This window comes from Caloenas nicobarica, chromosome 6, assembly GCF_036013445.1.
Source record: "Caloenas nicobarica isolate bCalNic1 chromosome 6, bCalNic1.hap1, whole genome shotgun sequence".
Taxonomy (NCBI): Eukaryota; Metazoa; Chordata; class Aves; order Columbiformes; family Columbidae; genus Caloenas; species Caloenas nicobarica.
The window spans coordinates 2,343,143-2,363,475 of record NC_088250.1 but is presented as its reverse complement, the minus strand read 5'-3'; the positions used below and the strand labels follow the sequence as shown (position 1 = coordinate 2,363,475).

The 20,333-nt window shown below is 40.2% G+C and overlaps 1 protein-coding gene across 4 annotated transcripts; it reads left to right on the top strand.

The window, feature by feature from the left end:
* Positions 1 to 1,256: 1,256 nt before the first annotated feature.
* On the top strand, positions 1,257 to 19,448 carry CFLAR (CASP8 and FADD like apoptosis regulator). 4 transcript variants are annotated; one of them, XR_010606405.1, is made up of 12 exons: positions 1,257 to 1,680; positions 4,409 to 4,545; positions 6,672 to 7,103; positions 7,932 to 8,037; positions 8,958 to 9,093; positions 9,267 to 9,364; positions 10,434 to 10,485; positions 11,230 to 11,279; positions 12,350 to 12,425; positions 14,733 to 15,243; positions 16,142 to 16,543; positions 19,156 to 19,448. XR_010606405.1 is itself a non-coding variant. In XM_065638021.1 (11 exons), the coding sequence occupies exons 3-11, from the start codon at positions 6,808 to 6,810 to the stop codon at positions 16,278 to 16,280; spliced, it is 1,461 nt and encodes a 486-aa protein (XP_065494093.1). In that variant the 5' UTR covers positions 1,257 to 1,680; positions 4,409 to 4,545; positions 6,672 to 6,807; the 3' UTR covers positions 16,281 to 19,448. The 4 variants fall into 4 exon arrangements, 3 of the variants coding, with proteins under 3 accessions (XP_065494093.1, XP_065494091.1, XP_065494092.1); XM_065638021.1 differs by having other exon boundaries at positions 11,233 to 11,279; positions 16,142 to 19,448; XM_065638019.1 differs by having other exon boundaries at positions 16,142 to 19,448.
* The last annotated feature ends 885 nt before the right edge of the window (positions 19,449 to 20,333 follow it).

The window sequence follows — 20,333 nt, the reverse complement described above, 5'->3', positions numbered from 1 at the left end:
AGTTCCAGTTCTACGTGTATACCGATTTACAGTTCCAGACCACATGAGAACCTATCCATGAACACAACGCAGTATTTCAACTTAAAAACAGGGGGGGGAGAATGAAAGAAACCTGCATGTAACTCATAAACGCTTCCTATAAAAGTGTGAAAACTGCCTAGTAAGCGTATAAAAGTTAGGTAAATTAAGGGAAAAGTGGAGTAAGCAAACAGAAAAGTATATCAGTTGCTTAAGTAATGGCTGTGTTGTCAAATCATTCAATCATTTTTGAAAAAAAAAAAAAATTATTCCTTCATAAGCCTGCAGCCATACTATCTCCGTAAACCTCTTCTATTAATTCGCCTGTACAAGTCTTTATGTGTTTGTATGGAATAGATCCAAGGAGAAAGTGTGAACAGATCCACAGCAGGCAGCTGGTTTCCTTCTGCATCAGCACCAACCCAATGCCACGTCTTAGCAGCAGGGACACTGTGATAACCTTAAATGATTTTATATTAAAGTGAGAGCCTGGCCATACAATTGCAGCAAGAAATTATTGCGTGGGTGATCACTTTTTGCCCCCGTTTTCTCTGCAGTTCCAAAGAAAACGTGTCTCTCTGCACAACAGAATTGTGCTTCCACTGATGTATTTTTAGCAGCACAAAAAAATGACTGCTTTGTAAGCGCATTGAAACCCATCGAGCTGGCAGTTATACGTGTTGTGTCTAATTTCATCGCATACAGAGGTGGCTTTTGTCTTGTTCAGCTGATAAAAGTCCACAACTTTGTGGTTTAGGCCTTTAAGGGAGCAGCTCCAGCTACAACACCAGCACCTCAGAGTAAGTTGCTTCACAGAAGTTGCTGGTTTATACCAAGGGAACCGCAACGAGGCGTCACTTAACATTTACTGAAGGTTATACGACAATGAGAAGCATACAACTTTCACACACATGTAGCATCCTCACTACGAATGCTCAGACAGAGCGAGGCACGAGTGAATTAAGGGCTTTGCTTCTGTGTGACTCCCGCCAAACCGCTTGCAAAAGTCTGCACCTGCTCACAGAACAACGGTGCGCTACCACCCAACGGCTACTGGGGCCAACGGAAAGCTGCTCGACCTCTCCTCACGCCAGCAGAAATATTTAAAAAATTGTCCCATAAACGTCTACGCACGTACCGACCGCCCTGCCGCCGGCATCTCCTCACAGCGCTGCCGCCGCCATTTTCTGCGTGCCCGCCACACCCCGCGGCGGGCGGGACGAGCCCGCCCGGCCGGCCCCGCCGCCATCTTGTGTGGCGCGGGTGGGCTCCTTTCCGGGCTGCCTCTCCTGAGGGAGGCTACAAAACCCACCGAAAAACGGAAAAACTAGAATACCTAGTGGCCGGACTCCCGATAAAATCGCAAGGGTTAGCGAACGTGGGTCGGCAGATGCATAACGATGGGAAGGTGGCGAGAGGCGGCTCCCTCGCCCCTCAGCGCGGGGAGGTCTCTGTCTTGAACAGTGTTGCGCAGAGCCGGCTCAGGGCTCTCCGGCGGCGCTAAGCACAAGCGAAAAGCGCTCTGCGTGGCTCGCTGATGTGGAAAACAGAGCAGGGATACGCCAAACCCCGCCCGGTGAGATGTGGTGCCGCCCCCTTCTCCCTGCTGCGACCGCCGGACCTGCCCTGCTGCCGTAGATGAGGCTTCCCCGGCTCGTTCGGGTGCGTGGTACCTCTCCCTTTCCCCTTCCCTCACACCCCTGTCCTCCCTCTGCACCCTCAGGACAGGCGCCGAACACCCCGGGGCGCGGGGGGGGCTGAGCCCGGCCGGCGCTGAGGAGAACGGCAGCACCGGGACCCGCGCGGCCCAGCGCCCCAAACTCCTTTTTTTTTTTTTTTCCTTTTCCTTTTTTTTTTTTTTTTTTTTTAAATCTACCAGAGCGGAGTTTTCGTCTCGCTTCATTTTCCAACTGCGATTTAAAACGACGTAGTTAGAATGTTGAGCGGAAATACGCGTAGATTCCCTACAGTAAAACCAGTTTCCTTGTTTTGGTTTTTTTTTTAATGAGGAGGGCTGTGGTGTTAAACATCTCGAAACGGCGCTTAGCGTGGTCACTACTAGCTTATGCAGAGAACGAACTGTTTAAGCTTAATACAGTAATGAGAAATGGGAAAGTTACTGCGGGGTTTCCCTGTTTTTCCCTAGGTGTCTCGTACCAAATCTTCTTTGCTTTGTAGGGAAATGTGGAAGCTCTGGAGCGTGCTCTAAACGGTTCAGCGCTTAGAAAAGTGCCAGCTGATACAGACCTAAAATGCCTGGTGTCCCCAGCCTCTTCAAACGGAGCAGAGGAAGCACAAAACGCAGCCTTGGTGGCTCCTGTGGTGGAGTCACCCCCTGCTCTTTCCTTTTAGCACAGTGCCTTCCGCACGGTTTATCTGAAACAAAGGTCATTGTCCCACTCAGAGCTACACCTACTGATGTTATATCCTGGTTTTGCTGCTGCAGATACGGTCGTGAAGCGTTCGAGAGGCAAATGCTGTCAGAAATTACAGACTCTATTGTAGACCATGTTTAGAGTGCGAAAGGTTTCCCTGCGTCCCTTTAAAGACCTACCTTCCTTAAAATGAGGCCTGATATGTTGACTTAGTGTTGTTAGTAAGGGACGCTTCTCTTTGTCTTGATAATCACATTGGTATTTGTATATTGTGCACCATTTGTGCCGCAATCATTGGAACAAGGGTTTCATGCATGGTATTAAACATCAAAGAGGAAAATAGCTTAAGCCTTGTACATGCATACCAGCCTCCACTCGTTAATGCCAGCAGGGAGTTACTGGAGTTTTGTGTGTCTTTGTATGTGAAGTTTTAGGTTATTTCCTGCTCCGTAGATAAGGGAAAAAAAAATATGTCCCTGATTTTGGTTGTATTCTGTATGGACTGGACACAGTGTGAAATAGTTCACAAATAGGAGTGCAATTAACTTTATTAGCTTAGTAGAAGCTAATGAACATACAGATGTTTTTCTGCCTGTTTTAGTGTGGAATGGAAATGATTTGCGGTCTGAGGGTTAAATATGCTTGCCAACATTCTCAGGTGTTTACCTTAAAAAATACTCTTCTTGTGAACCTTGTTTGCAGTGCAATACCCAGGATCAAAAGACAGTGCAAACTTAGACAAATATAGCTGTGGCAAAGGTGGTTTGCTGTGCAGTATGTGAGAAATTCATGACCTTTAAATTTTTGTTCGGGAAAGTCTGAAAGTTAACTAAACCCAGAAACTTAAATATAAGTGTTCTTTGGTACTGTCCCCTTGAGGTGTGTTTTCTGTCAGAGCTCTTTTGGGGGCAGGAGGACAGATGAGTCACCCTAGCATCAGTGATTTTCTTTCCAGAAACCCTGTTTCCCAGAAGAGCCCTTCCTCTGCAAAAATGTGAGGTGATCATGAACTAAAATAGCCAGAATTACGGAAGACTCTCCCCTCAGCAGTCATTTTCCCCCAGCATGACACGGGTTTCCGGATTCTTTGAATACCAGAGGAAAAGAGGTTTTGTTGTTGTTCCACGTGTAGAATGTTCACTCATTCTGACATGATCCTGCAGTGTCCTTGGATCCATCAGTGGTGGTGGTTGTGTTAGACTGCAGCTATTTGGAATGATTCTAGATTTTTTAATTAATTGGGAATGTAAATGGGAATGCGTAGTACTTTAGTTTTCTTTTTTCAACCATTTTCCTGCTTTGTAAGCTTTGCATTGAAATCTTTACTCAATACATGGATTATTGAACTGCAGATTAAAATCTTGGGTGTTTTCTTGCAGCAATGTTGGCAAATTACACATGCGGATGAACACACAAACTATTAGGGCCGGTTTATTTCTGTCTATGAACTTTTCTTTCCTCTTGAGAAGATAAGCCAATTTTCCTCTTGTCTTTGTACAGTCAATAACTCTTCTCATTGCAGGGCCTCGGTAATCTAAGTTCAAAGTCAGGCTGCTGGGTTTTACATTGCCATTGCTTTTCTCTTTTTCTTTGATTGTTGCAGCTATGACTGTATCTGTGACACTGGCACAAGTGGGCATATCAGATGGAAAGGTGAAGCACGATGCCCTTCACTTCTCACAATGAGGTGGATCCGGCTCAGATCTGTGCAGATTCTTACTATCAAAATAGGAAGATGTGCTTTTTAGATGCAAAGTTATAAACTGCTTTAGTTTATACTAAACACTTACTTCATCTCCCTCTTACTCATTTCCCATTTAGAACCCTGGGGGAATAATTGTTGCTGAGAAATCACTACATGTGCACAGTTGGTTTTCCTTTTTTTTGGAGCGTCATTCCTGGTTCACCAGACCAGTGGAATCAGAAGAATTCCTGATCCGAGGTCATTTTACCTCTAGCTAGAATGAGGAGATAAGCCCCTGCTGTAATTTGCCATGTTGATATTTGTCCAACAGAAGATGAGCTGATGGGATTAACTTTGTCGATGGACCATCATTGGAAATTACTGGATGGAAATCAGTGTCTGCTGGATTTGGATCGGTGATTTGGCAATGATCAAACACCATGTTCTTGTGGACAGACCTGCATACAGGTAAGAGAATTTCAGCACTGGAAGCATTGATGAGCAACTTTTTATAATGAGCATGCGATTTATCTTGTATATGGAAGTTCACAAAAATAAATAATTCATATGTGGTTTTTAAAGGCAGATTATTTTAAAGATAACATATAAATAGTAATTTTGCATGTCTGAAATTTTAACTCTGTAGGAAATTCCTACCACACACATACCTCTTTTTTTAACTAGTTTTAAAAGATTAGATAGAAATCCACGAGAGTAGTTTTTAAAAAAATGTTTATCTGAGATTTCTGAAAATGACCAAAAGTTGTTAAATTCCCATCTCTCTTCAGACTGAGCCATAAATACGACTTCCTCAAGCTCTTTTGAAAGTCCCAGCTGGATGTACCTAGGAGATGCTTTCATATGAGTGTTTTGGGCCTCCCCATTCTGGACTGCATTGTGTCACGGAAACAATCTGTCTTTCTGTATAATTCTCACAAATCTTTGATGCTAGATAGAAAATAAGATGGTAGTAAGAAATTTGCTTTTCTTCTGATAGAAAACCGTACAAAACCTGCTCCAGTGCATGAGGGATTCCTCTGCTTCTCTTTTTTCCTTTTTTTTTTTTTTTTTTTAATATTGGTGACTTGCTGTTGTGACTGTCAGCACCAGCATTGGAGGACAAAGCCACTGCAGTCTTTGACTCCACAGGAAATACGGCTCACTGGGATAGACGTACATAAAGGAGACTTTGCCCTGGCAACTTGAGCTTGACATGCACTTTTAGTAGGCAGTGGAACCCAATGCATGGGTTTAATCAAATCTAAATCTTACACCCTTTCTGAGGAAAGTCAGGTGGATGTACAGAGTTATTTTTCATTTAAACAGCATTAGAAGGAGGAAAAAAGCCAAAACCACCCACAACTTGTAGATTAGTTTATCTCACCTCCTTAATGCATAGACACAGTATATGGCATGTTGATTGTGACTTCCAGAATGTATAACAAAAGGCTCAAAATGTTTTAAAAAATGTTTTCCAGGTGCTAGAATCTTTCAGTGTGTTAGGCTTTGAAGTCAAGTCGGCTTTTGCTTTTTGGAATGGTTTCAACGAAACTACGCAGTATAGTGACTGAACTCCTTGTAAGGGCTAAGATTTGCCTTCAGATTGCTCATTTCTCTTTTCTCCGTGTAGGTAACGGGGATCAGAGGAAGTTAGATAGAATTTCCATTGGTGGTGGGAGGGGAAATTGAGCATAGCACCCTACTTAATTTGTTAATCACAAGGGCGGAGTTTTTTCTAGGTTTGAATTTCTATTTCAGTTTTCATTATGGTGAGACATGGATGTCACATGAAGAAAAAAGCAGTCTATGGCTTAAGTATGCCTTCAGAGTTAACCAATTTGCATACTTAAGGTTAGAATTTTTTCTTTGTGTGGTTCTTTAGTCTTTTTGAGTGTGGAGGGTCTGTGTGGGGAATCCTGAAAACCTCAGTGACTCGTTCAGATTTGGAATCACTTCAAATGATACTAGTAAGTAAGAAAATCCACATATTCCTGAATTTATAGATAAATAATGTTTTAAAATATTACACATAATATTGTGAATATTTCCTTTATTTTGACTTAATTTAAGGCAAAGTGCATGCTTTATAGTAGTGCTTTTAGGTGGTGAGCTTAATTCTTTTGTCTGCAGCGTGTGCTTATGCTACCTCTTAGCTCCAAAACTCCTCCTAAAACTTCCTTAAGACTTTTAGGGGAGAAAAGGTGGTGGTGAGCAGGGGAGTAGAGGGTTGCTGGGAGTTGATCAGAGCTTTAGACTTAAATTGTTGTGGAACTTTACTCTTATTTCCAGAAGCACTTGAAATGTCACTCATAAGCAAGCTGCTGACTTCTGTTTCACTTCCTATGGAATTTACAGACTTGTGTTAAGGTTAATTTTACTGTTAAAAGAACATACATTTTTTTTTTGGATTAGTATGACCCACCAAGTACTTTTGGTTCTGTAATTAACAGCTTGGAGAACCCCTTGAGAACAGGAGGTTTGTGTAGACTACATCGGTGTGTTAGTTGTAATTTAGATACGTCAGATAGCAGAGTTAACAGTGAACTCGTGCAGCACATCACCAATTTTTAGTACCTTTTAATTCTGTCTCACAGAACTGCTCATGTAAAAATGCCTGTAGTTAAGAATGAACACCAGAGAAGTGCTGCGGTACCCATGGCCTTCACACCATGTTGGCGTCCTGTTTAAAAACCAGTAGGCTGGCAGTTTCAAAGGGACAGTGACAAAGTGATGACCAGGTGCCAAGTGCCAGCTGTCCTTATTCACCAAATTGAAGAAGAATTGGATAAAGAAGAAGAGGAGATGATGGTTTTCCTCTGCCGAGACCTTGCTCCTGACTTGGCCACTGCCGACCTTAGAGAGCTATTGCTGGCTTTGAATGAGAGGGAGAAATTGTCTTTTCTTGGCTTGTGTGAGCTGTTGTACAGAGTTAAGAGGTTTGACTTGCTGAGGAGGATCTTGAAGACTGAGAAAGCAGCGGTGGAAGCTAACCTTGCCAGGAGTGTCAGCCTTGTCCCCGATTACAGGTAATCCATCTAGTTCAGATTGCAAGGCTACTCTGTTTTGTCGAAGATGTCTGCAGGTTCTTCTGTTTGGGGGTTTTTGTGTGTTTGGGGTTTTTATTTTGTGTGTTTGTTGTTTCTTTTTAAAATAGGTCTTGTAGGTTAAAGAAAAGCAGAAAAGGGCATTATGTCTAGAGTTACAGTGAAAAGAATAAGCCTTAGTAGCTTCTTACAAGTCATGGCATCTATCTCTAGGGAGTTTGTGTGTGTTAATAAAACCAGTGGTGTTTGTACAGTTCTAGATTAGCAGATAGAAATGACATTTCAAAGGAACACCGTTAGTTAGAGATACTTTCTTACCTAGTTTGCTTTGGGCACACAGCGTAGTGGTATAGCTTTTCTCAGGGGACCTGTCTCCTACTACTTTTTACTCTGTAGTTTTAAGAGGCTTAAATTAAGAAACTCCAGTTAGTTCCTTTGAGAGACATCAGAAGGAAATACATGTACTCACAGGGAAGACTGTCCTGTGTTAACTCCTCCCTGAAATAAACCCCCTGTAATTACTAGGTAAAAAGTTAAAAATGTGTTCTGTTGTGTCATTCTCTCACTTCATCTCTATTGAAATATGAAGGAGACTTCTGTTTTCCTAGCAGTGGCTGTTACACAATCTGAGTAATATGGGTGCTGATTAGCAAGAGTAGGTATTTTGTAATGTAATCTTGGAGCAGGGTAGGCTTTTTTCCTGTCATTTAATTGGGAATGGCACATTAAGACTGGAATGTGGGAGAAGTTCGGTAAGGGTGGGATCTTGCTGGAAGCCGATCCTTTAGAAAGGTCTCAACTTTATTTCAGGGCTCTAATGGTAGAGATGAATGAGAATCTGGAAAAAGAAGAAGTGGGTTCTCTTGCTTTTCTACTCAGAGATTATGCACCTCGCATGAAAATGGCAAAAGATAAGGTACGTCTTTCTGCTTGGTCTCCTCTGGAGCAATGAGAGGTTAGAGTAAAAAGGGCAATAGTTAGACAGCAGAGGAGGGGAGACACTGCCACAAGGCGCAGCAAGGCAGGAGGAGACAGAAGTCGGGAAGTGGAGGAGTAGTTGCTTCTATTTCAGTTTTCCTTCTTTAACTGAAGGAAGGAAGCACGGGAAACAGTTAAGAGGGAACAGCGAATGTTTGCTGTAGTGAATGGTGTTAGCGTCAACCTCACAGGCAAAAGGCATTAAAAAAAATATCTTTCTTCAGTATTACTGATCTGAAAACTCATATGTGAAGGACCTCAAACCAATAACCATATGAAATGTATCTTGAATTACAAGTTCACTTTTTATGTCTGTACTCTGCTTCACTTATAAAACAACAGCTTTGTTTTAATTACGTTTCTCCGTACATTTGCATTCTGACTATGTAAGCGTGCTAAGAAAGCAGAGATTCAGTAGAGGGTTCAGAAGATGATCACTGTGTGTAGAAGACTGAGGATTTGTCTCTGCCCTTTGAGGTTTTTTTCTTTTTCTCTCTTTAGCCAAAGGAGGAGAGAGGACCTGCATATGCTCCAAAGCTTTTCTTACCTCTTGCTTTGTGGCATGTGAGGTGACATTCCAAGTGGCTGGCTTTGTACCAATGAGGAAATGCAAAACTGTTTCCTCAAAAACATTGTTTTGTTTTTAAGAAAACATCACTTTCTAGTTTCCATTACTCCTATGATAATAATTCTTCTATCTTCCCGATAATTTTCTTAGCATTTCAGAAGGTAATGTCCATAGTTCTTGAATACACAACCCTTATGACTTCCCCACATTATCTTCTGTGTTGCTTTTGTTACTTACTGATAGAGGAAAAAATTCTGGTATGAGAGTTTGGTTTTTTGTTGCTATTCTAGAGTTTCCTAGCTCTTGTGGTTGACCTGGAGAAACTAAATTTGGTGGGTCCTGATCAACTGGATTTGATAGAAAGTTGTTTTCGAAATATTCACAGGATAGACCTGACCAGGAAGATTCAGAAGTACAAAAGTGAAGGTAAGATGCTATTTTTGCACTGGTAACTCTTGATAGCAAGGATCAGATGTGCTCTTACTGAAGATAAAGTGATGAGTTAAAGTCAGAGTATTTGTATGCTTCGTGAATGTAGGCTTTTAAAAGAGCTGACATATCATGGTGTATTTCTCTGTGTGTTTGTGTTAAATTTTCAGCTTTACTGTCCTCCGTTCCTTCTCAGCCAGTGTATGTAAATGCACTTCAGGCATCTCTCCCTAATCTCAGTCTGATAGATCCTCCTTATAATTCAGGGGTAAGTATACAATAGATCAGACAGATACTTTATTTCTAAATATTGCCAGATATTGAAAGGGGATTAATCTTTGCAGAGCCTAAGGAATGGGAGATTGCTAGTAAGGTGGTTTATTTCTCTTATTCCTGTTATTTGCTGGGTTTAGGGTTTGTTTTAAATCTTCCGAGAAAGGTCCCCTTTAAAGAGCTTCTGTGAATTTTTTCCTATTAATTGGACATACAAATTCTATATCTTGAAAGTTTTTTCTGCTACTCTGGGGAGCGAAAAGTTTTGTTTTGACTGTTCTTTGCAAAACATGGTATTGTTCTTTGTACTTCTGGACTTTGCAGGGAAAGTAGCTTTTTAACTTTGGAAGCTAAAGGTTATGGCTTTCTAAGGAGAGCTTTTCAGGGCTTTTTTTGTGTTTTGTTTTAATGTAATTTTAGCAAACATATCTCAGTATGTGAAAAAGTCGTGAAATCCTATTGCATGAGATATTCTTTATATTTGGATTAGGTCTGATAGTGTAATAGTATGACCTTCCTTAAAGTCTTCAGCTTTGCCAAATGAGTTTGAGATTATTTCTGTCACGTGGTCGGTAAATATAAATGTGTAAACCTTACATACAAGACACCAGTGATGGAATTTGTCTTTACAAACAAAGCCACAACAGCTTTGGTTTCCAGACTACTAATGGGAAAGAGTTTCCATTGACTTTCCGTATTATGATAATATTGTTATAATTTCCTTTCAAATTCAGTGAAAGTTCTTCCCTGCTGCTCTGTAGAAAAGAAATTTTACATCTTCAGAGGTTTTTTTGGGTTTTTTTATTAGTTGAGGGAACAAGCTTTTATTTGCTGCTCATGGCAAGCTGGTAGTTTTGTTTTGAGGAGGAATGGTTTCGGGTCGTTTGTTTGTTGGGGTTTTTTTTACTTGTTATTTTGTAATTCTAATTAGCTGATAGATGTGAATCTAAAACATGTAATCCTTTTATTGAGGAAGAAAAATACTATTGTGTTATATTTTGGAACACACGATAATTAATACTTGAAGGAGAGAGGGGAGAATTTACCTTTTTTCTTCATTTTAGATCCAGAATATGAACAAATTAAAATTGCAAAATGGAGAAAGTCTTATTCCAGGTAAGAATATTTTGTTTGAGTTTCATAATCTAGAAGAGCCAAACAGTGAATTTCATTGTATCAAAAGTGTTGTTTGATAGTTGTGTTTATGGCTAATTCAGCTGGTAACACCAGGAGCAGAGAGTATGTGGTACCTCTGAAAACTGAGCCTTGCCTTGTTGTTTGCTCTTGCATTTGCTTTGCTTGTGCTGCTAGATATTAAAACTCTATTGAAACTGGTGTGGGCTTCCGCTGTCACAACTTTTTAACGGAATAAAGATTTTATTAATACAATCGTGGAGAAGGTTGAGTAGGCAGCTCTGGAGGCCTGTGTAGTGCAAGTCTTGAGCAAGAAGTTTTTGGGAGTTCAGTGGTAGACTCTCCCCAGGCCAGCCAGGAAGGTGCCAGTGAGTACCAGGTTTTTACCACACGGATTGTATTTGTTCTGGAAACCCAAAATACTTCTCAAATATGGTGATTTTTAGAAGAGTTCTTGGCTGAATTCTCTCAGTGCAGGAGAGGTCGTTTGCTTGTTTGTTCTAGTCACAAGCAATGTAGAGTGCAATCCAAATAACATTTTAGAGGTGCTTCTCTTTTTGTTTGTGTTTTTTTGTTTGACTTCAGTAGCATATGTAGAAACAAAGAGGGGTCCAGATGAGTGAGAACTTGGCTGGCCTAGATAGGTTCCTCTTTAACTGATTTAGCGTCTAAGAAATATCACTGGTACCTGTGTACTGAGATGACTTCTGTATGTTTTAACTGCAGCAGAACCAGTCCACATGTCCATTCAGGAATCAGGACCAGTGTCACAGAAGGTACGAGCGTATGCATGTAAATATAATAAAAACCTCTGCAGGTATTTACCTTGGTTTTCTTTTGTTTTGAGATTTCCTGTAGTTGCATGCAAACAGAACAATGTATACATCCATATCTCCCTCAGCTGTAAACAGGTCCTATGAATTGCTTTTGCAGAACATATTTTTAATACAAAATATTTGCTGCTAGTGTGGAAGCAGCAGTCTGCAAAATGCGTGTACATCAGATGTGCACACACAACTCGTGTATTTGTAGGCTGTTGGAAGTCAGACCTCTTGCCGTTTGCGTTAGAAGTCACAGGGCTCCTTTGTGTGCAGTACATTTTCTTTATTCTCTCCGGGTAGCAGACGGCCATGCTTTGGGTGCTTATGATAAGAATGGACTCCCGCTATTTTCCATAGCTCTCGTATGGGCCAGGAACCAGGGAGTTACCTGTAGCAAATAAACTGTAGCCTTTTAAAAGGGACAGGAACTGTGAAGGAGTCATTACAGATTATTTAAGAACAAGGAGGCTGTTCTGCCATATAAGGAAATAAATGTTCTGATGAGCAATGCCTGTTTGCACACTCGAAGAACAAAAGTTCTCTGTGCTTATTGTGTTGGCAATATGAAGCTTATAGCTCCCAACATCTCAATAGCAGTTACACTTAAATAAATTAATTTGGAAGTGCTATAGAAAGCCCTTCCACCCCGTACAGCTTTTTTTGCTTTTTTTTTTTTTTTTTTTACATTTGAAGATCTGTCCAGTGTTAAGGTTCAGTCTCAAACTTCCTTCTCTCATTTCTAGTACAGTCTTAGTCTTTGTTTAAGGATCATTATGGCAGTAAGACTGCATAACACAAAATGCAAAAATTAAGCCTGTATTAGCATGTCTCCTGATTTTATTTTTTGCTTTTGTGGTGTAGGTAAGACACGCTACATCCCAGTAGATAGACTTTTGCTGGCTACTCTGGAAAAACAACAGAATGTAATTGAATAGATCTGAGGTGGTTAAATCTGAGAAAAGAATCAAGTCTGCAAGTTGAGAAAGTGACATATTAACTTAGTATTTGTCCTTCACGTTCTTTAGGTGTTTGATCAGTACAGAATGGAAAGTCAGCCTTTAGGAATATGCCTGATAATAGACTGTATTGGCAATGACGCAGGTAAGTCTGGAATCTGAAGTTCATTGTCCTGTTAATCTCGGATAACTAGAACAGTTTAGTATAAAGAATATGATGCGCATTCCTCAGCCAGACTAAGGTGATGCTGTCCTAGTCAGCTAGTCTATCAGTTCTAGTAACTCTTTAAAGCAGAGAGTTGGAAGGCCCAACCTGAGGTTAAAGCCAACTGTCCTAACTTTTGCAAACAAGGTTTATTTGAGATTTTTTTTTTCGGTGTGGAATCTCTGAATTAAAGAACTTGTAATGGGATGGACTGAATTTTGGGAGGGAGAAAAAGGGTGTTTAGAAACCAACAGAACAGTTAAGCTACCGTCATACAGCAGGTCATTGGCAAAGGTGGTAAAGACAGGGTTTCCCATCAGTTAACAAAACCAAAGCTGTTGCAGATGTGAAGCGTAATCATATTGGACACCACAGATTTGGAACAGCTGAAGGCACGAGGTCCTTTATTAATAATGCACCTTGGCTTCTGTTACATCTTACACACACAATTAAACTGAAACCATCACCAGAGCTTTACAACGAGAGGAATCTTTCATCCTTCTCTCTTAGTTTAGTTACCAAAAAAAATGAAATGAACAAAAAACACCACACAGACACAAAACCACACCAAAAATTTGCATGTAGAATTCAAGGTAGTCAATGCCATGCCTAGAATATGGGTTTTTCCTGATTGCCTCTGTAGAATCCAAAAGTTAGATTCTTGAATGATCAAAAAACCCTGTTCTGTAATCATTGAGCCTAAAAATAAGGAGACTACTTGCAGTCAGCTCTGTAATAGGCCAGGAGATGAAGAGAGTTTGTGGGTACATCTTTCTCTTTGTCCACCTGCTGGACCATTAGTTAGGAGAAACTTAGAATTATCGATGTAGTTGTTGAAGAGCAGTGGATGCAGAGCAGACACAAAGTACGATTTTGATGTATTTTAGCTAGATGATATAAACCAAGATGCCCAGTTCGCTGTTAGGGTAACAGTGACTAGAACTGATTTGTGATCCTGCCATGCATGGAAAAGGGGGACAAGGAAGGCGCTTGACTCAGTTACATGCAACTGGGAAGCATTCTTGGCAGCCAGTTTTGGTCTGTCCTGCCAAGTTCATCAATGACTTCTGGAAAAAAACAAAACAAAAAACCAAATACATAAATTATGCAACTGCTTGATATAGAAATCAAATTTTTCAATCTAAAACACTTCTTCACTTCTACTCTTAAAAAAAAAAAAAAAAAAAAGAAAAAAGAAATTGCTGTCTCTGTGCCAAGAGGAAAATGAATCCAAGACAGCCCGCCAAGGGCTGGCAGACTGGGGCGGGGGCAGCTCTTGAGATCAAACGTTCTGCTCTGTCCTGTTGTCTCTCCTTCTTTACTTTCCTGTTTTTCTTCGACACTGGACATTTCCTATCTGTGTATGGGCAGTGTATATGTGGTTTATATTAAAGAGAGGATGCAATAGGTATGAGTCAAAGTAGTAGCTTGTGGTTCTCTAAACACTTGAAAAATACCTGTGGTTGTAACCACCATGCATCTGGTTTCACTCCCGTATTAACAAACATCCAAAGTATAATAGCTATTCAGAGCATAGCACGTTTTCCTGCAGCACAGGTTAACACAGATACAATAGAGTTAAATCTTGATTTTTTGGCTATCTGCAGTTTTAATTTCTAAGATATTTGAAAGGATTCATTGTTCAGCTTTCTTTTTTTCCCTGAAAATGCCATTCTGTCACAGCTAAGATTCCAGTGTCCATTTTCCACCTGGAGTCTGTTCAATATAGTAGGAAGTGTAAATCACTGCAGCAGGTTCCTTTTTGGCTCATGAAAGGGAGTCTCTGTTTCTGATGCAGCTCTATATATCTATAACAAACATTCAGAGTAATTTTGAAAAGTTAAAAGGTGAAACAGACTTCCCATGCTATCCAGATCACTCTTTACCATTTTGAGACTGTTCTGTGTGAATCATTTTGTAATGTTTTCTCTTGCCTGATATTTTGAGTCCTAGGAGCTTCAGATACTGGCTCTAAATGAAAGCATGTAAGTGTCTGTGGAATTTGGAACAGATCACATGCCAAATAATAGTGTCTTTGCTGTCATGAAGTACATAACTCGTATTAAATGCAACATGCATATAGCACTATAAGTATGTAATGTACTGTGATCAATATCAGGTGCTCCCAATTTTTTAATTATTGTGATGAAATAAATGTCTTATGTCCAGTAGCTAAATACTGTGAGTCAAGATAGTCGATATTGAGCCTTGCTGTACTGTGATTTAATTACATCTTGTTTCTTTCAGATATGTTGGAAGAAACCTTCAGAGGCTTAGGCTATGACGTTCGTTGTCACAGATACTTAAATACGAATGCCATGATTCAAACGTTGCTTGAAGTTGCAAGGTTGCAGAAGCACAGAAATTGTGACAGCTTCATTTGTGTATTGGTCAGCCGTGGAAGTCCTCAGAGCATCTTCTGCACAGACCATGCCTTTTCTGGATTCCCTTTGGAACAGATAAAGAAATACTTTACAGCAGACTCGTGTCCTGAACTCCTGGGAAAACCAAAGCTTTTTTTTATTCAGAGCTACATTGTGCCAGAAAATGAGCAAGAATGTACTAGTCTGGAAGTGGATGGGAATGATGAGAAAATCATTGCTAATGCAAAACCCCCTTGGAAAGTCACTATCCCCCAAGTAGCAGACATCTTTTGGAGTCAGTGCAAGGTGGATGCATCTACATTAGAAAAATCTGGAACTTCATCCTCATATTACCTGCGTTGTCTCGTTGAGCTACTCCGCAATCCTCATAAAAGGTAAACCAAAAGGAAAAAAGAACCCTTTTCCTATGGCAGCCTGCTGTCCTAGAGAAAGTGATACCTTGAGTTTTTCCCATCTCAACTTGAAATCTGTCTTCATGCTGTGCCGTCGGTTAAAAAAACAAGTAACTTGATCCTGAATGATGGCACAGGAAGGCAGTCTAAAGTAGGAGTGAAGTTTCTGATTCTGGAGAATAAAATTGAAGCATGTTATGGCACTGGGGCTTGCAGAGTGAGAAAGGAAGAACATGTCCTGGGTAATGTATGTCAGTGCTTTAGACACAATTGGAAATCTTCCTTCTCTAAGATAACCAGGCACATACCAGGCTGCTGCTAAGTTGAGGGTTGCCTTTTATCATTAAGAAGGGCTCTGCTTGCAAATATAGGAAGTCAGTGCCTTAGTTCAGAGAAAAGGCAGTTGAGAGGGAAGGGTTTTGTCCTTTCTTTAGATCTAATTAACCCTCTGTTCAGGGAGCCAGTCAGTCTGTAATCTTGAATTTAAACTATCAGAAAACTACCCAAGAGATTATCAAAAAGAATCTGGGCAAAAATCAGATATGTTTGGATATATAACTTAACAGGAAAAGTTTTCTTTCTACAGCTGTTTTTCAAGGGCGTTGCAGGGTTAACATTTAGTGCATTTTTACAAAGCCTAAAACCTTGTAATGAATTGCAGATCATCATGTCAGCATAACCAATATCATGATGGTGATTTAGCTTATAACAGTCTCCAAAATGCGTATTCAGCCTTGGGTTTTAGAGGTGTAACCTCTGCAATGAAGACTGAAAATTGAAACTTTCTCCTTGCCAAATCTAAAGTAGGCTTCTCTCCTGGGGGTTCTTAATGGTGTCTTGTTCGTTCTCTAATGCAAAGCTTTTACTTCTGTTGCTGCAGGAAGCTCTCTATATTAGATATCCATACAGAACTGAACAGAAAAGTCTATGAATGGAATCAGACCGCCAACCCAAGCCAACAATACTCACTTCTGCTCCAGCACACACTGAGGAAGAAACTTTTTCTTTCTCCCACTTAACTGCTGTTGGAAAGGACATGTCTGAAGCAGCTGACAAGAAACACTTACTACGATCCAGACAGTTTCGCACATCCTTTCACTTTATGCTGTGTTGTTACATGTGTATCTAAAGTGCCTGTTGCATCCGAACGCAGGGATTTAGAAGCATTTTGGTGTGTTAAGGCACAAGATTTTATATTTTCATACAGAAGGCTCTGAAAGCTTGGATGGGAATGGCAGCTATCTTATAGCACAGCAACAGATCTTACAACCAAGAGCAACAGGTAAACAGGGTGGAAAGAGCTCTAAACTGCATAGCTGTCGGGTTCTCCAGGGTTTTGTGGTTTTATTGTTTCTTTGGTTGTGAGTTCTTCTGTTGATGCTTAAAACACATACAAGCCAGTGCAAACCACTGAAATTCACTGGGTACTTTCCCCAGCACCTTCCAGAGACTGCAACAAGAGAGATAGATGGTCATTTAAATAGTTTGGATTCCATCCACCTGCTGCATTCGAGGCTGTGATTCACCCAGAACACTGTGTCGTCAGTACTGGCCACAGCACACAAGGGTTATGTGTTAATAAATGAGACAGGCTGCTGTGGTTTGGGCTGTGTTTTCCACTGATGCAAACGTGAGTCTACGTGTGGCAGCACTTGACAGTAATCTGCCACACAGTGAAAAAAGGATGTGGGATTTTGGCAGATGTTTTGTGGAAGCTGAAAAATGATTCGTACTTATTGCACCAGGCCTGGTTGTAAAAATACAACAAATATTTGAACCCAAAGGTCATGTAGCAGCCCCTGGCTCTTAAGACTGGATTAAATTAGACTCCTCACCCTCACTACTTTTGCTTATGAAAAAGGATATGCCTTTATTGATTTTTTTTTTAATTATTATTATTATTATTATTATTTTCCCCCCAAATCGCCCTTGTTATTCTGAAAAAGACATGAGTGAAAACTGTCTTAAATACAGAAATTTTTCTCCGGTGGAGCAGATGCCAGGCATCAAGATTTCCGTTAACCTGCTTGTTATATAACAGCATAACCTGGATGAGTTGTATTGAAATTTATTGTCACTGAATTTATGGCGTTCTCTTCCCTCCTAAAGTAGGCCACTTGTAAACTTACAATATTCCTAATACAGTCTTCTGCCCAGGGAAAAAAATCAAGGCCTTGGCATGCCTTGCTTGGTTCCTGGTGTAGGTGCACCATACATCTTTCTGGCAGGTGTTGCATGTAAGCAGAAAGGAAAGGGGTATTTGTTAGTAAAAGGTATGTTAGTTCCTTGAGCAAACACACTGCAAATAGATGTTGTCCTAGTGTAGCTGCATTTGGTTTGAGCAGAAAGCATATGTGCTTACATATATAACCTCACAAGCAATGCTTCTCAGTGTAGACCAAGCCTAGCAGGCACCAAGCCTATTGATACTCGGCATTGTATACTGTCAGTATACATTAGGATATTGAGAATCATTAGAAGGGTTTGGCCAATAAATTTACTTTAGTAGCAGTGACTTGTTTTATTCCTCGTTATTATATTGTACTTGGGTATTAGCTTGACATCATTTTTATTAACTTTCTTTTAAAAAAAAAAAAACAAACAAAACAGTCTTCTGAAGTTTCATTCAGGAAGAAAAATGAGTTTTCAAGTAGCTTCAATAGTTGAAAGTAAAAATTGCTTTTGTTTGGCAAAGAGTAGATATTGAAGTCTAAAACGTGCTCCTGAGTCCTTCCTTGTTACGTGATGCAGACTGAGTCTTCCTGGCTTAACAAGTTGCTAAGCTGCAGGTTGCTAAGGATTGTTAAGAGCATACCAAGAGGAGAAACTCGCTGAACCAAGGCCTTCTAGTCTTTAACCATATAAAATATTAAGATTAAAAATATATTTATTTATGTTAATGTACCATTGTGTGTAATATATAAAATACATTTTATATCATTGTGAGTTTTCACTCATTAGCTTGTTTTTAAATTTATATTCAGTTTTATTTGCATGTTCACTGTAAGAAGTTCAATATACAGATGTGATGAGAAGAAATTTTTGCACAATTTAGAAAAATAATTCACCTATATTGCAAGCTTATGCATTCCATACTTTTCTTCTTTCCACTTCATAAGCCACATTGTCATCTTCAGTAGAAGTATATGAAAACTTTTTACTAGCTTTGAAGGGGGAAATGTAACCCAAAATTTTCTGTTAAACCAGGAGTACTTGTGTTATTTGTGTTACTGTAATTTTATGCAGGCACAGCCATAATAGAAAACCAGGTTTTGCAGATTCAGATGTCTTCTAAAAGCTTTTTCTCTGAGCATTAAAGTAAAAATACTAAATTGGATTTCATGCTGTTACAGGTGTAGATGTAGATGCATCACAGTGGGTGGGGAGAGGGAGCAGGTCTTCCTCTAAGTTTACTGTTTCCTACGAAAGGACCTACTGAACTGGTCTTTTGCATAAACTAGTGCCATATTGCTTCTGGCTCTAAAAATACTTTGCGTCTTAAAGTAATGTTCATCTGTATTCTACACACTCAAGTAGAGAACTGCATTGCATCAACAGAAGGGTCCGTATTATACGTGATAGGTTAAAAAAAGCATTCATTTCTAACCCCGAATATTTAATAACTATCTTACAATAAAACACATTTGTAATTTTGGAATTCTACCTTGCTCATGTTTCATAGGGCAAGAGAAGGATTAGAAAATGATGGATACATAGTCTTACAAATTACTTCCTGTAGTGGCTGGTAGATGAAGCAAACAGTATGAAACAAATATGTTTTCTGTAGTTGTAAAAATATGATGTGATTCCTAGTTATCATATATATCTATGTGATGTTAATAGACGGGATTTCTTTCACGAATTAACTTCACTTTCTTCCATTTCGCTTCCTAGCTTTTGAATGTGATGAGCACTTCTGCTGCCGTATAGACAATCAAGAGCAGGGAGAGTGGAACCAAGAGGAGGCAGAGAGATGAGGGAAAGAAATACGGACATTTCCAGCAGGAACAAGAAGGGAAATGGTAGGGAGAGCTGAGAGAAGAAGTAGGGAAGAGATGGAGGAGAAAGACAGCATCAATATTTGGAAGGAGAAAGAAGAAAACAGGGGACAAGGGAGAAACAAAGTAAGAATGATAGTAGCTATCCTTACAGGATTTAATGATGTGGGGTTTTGTGGGTTGGTTGATTTGGGGTTTTTTGAGTGATTGCTAAATACAACTATTTACTCAAAATACTGTCTGTAGGGTGTATTCTGTTTCTGATAGTTTTGTGACAATGTAGGTTTGGTCCGAGGGTTTTGAAGTGTGCGTATTTTTGCCTTTAGTGCATGATACAGTAAGTAAAGTCCACATCCCCTTCCGTAAGAAATGATGTAGAAATACGGCTTTGAAAATTCTATGGGCTCCTGTAAGTAACCCTTGCGGTGAAAAAGGGAGCGTCAGGTGTTTGGCTGCGATCACAGCCCTGTAGTGACCAGAGACTTGTGGGCACGTCACAGATTGTGTAGCGTTTGTGGATCTTGGAGACTGATTTTCTACACCTATGTCTTGACCCTCAGTAGATTCTTAAACTGTAGCAGTGTTCATTTGGTAATTGTTAATGTAAGCAGCATTCATTGCCTGGACGCTTTGAGAGTGGTGTGTGCATGGGTTGATCCCCTGCACTCGCTGCACAGTGGAATGTTGCACTCAAGACAGTATTTATTAACAAGCAGGAATTTGGGGATGCCAGTTGTCTGTCACTTGTGTCCCTCTGTACACATGATATTCTTTCTGTACTGTGCACCTAAAATTGGAGTCTGCAAAGTGACTGGGTTGCATCAAGTTGTACATGTTATTGCAGATAGATACTGTTGAATGACACCAAACTTGCATTCAGTGGCCAAAAGAGAAGGGGAAAAACAATTAATTCTGGATCCATCATGAGTTTAGGGTGGTAGCACAGGAACATAAGAAGTGACACGCTTGTGAAATTCACGGTCACTGACTGCCAAAATGTCTAGTGTTCAGAACCTGCTGTTGAACAAAATCAAACAAGCCCCTTCCTGTGCTCCTGCATTGTCAGCGCTTGGA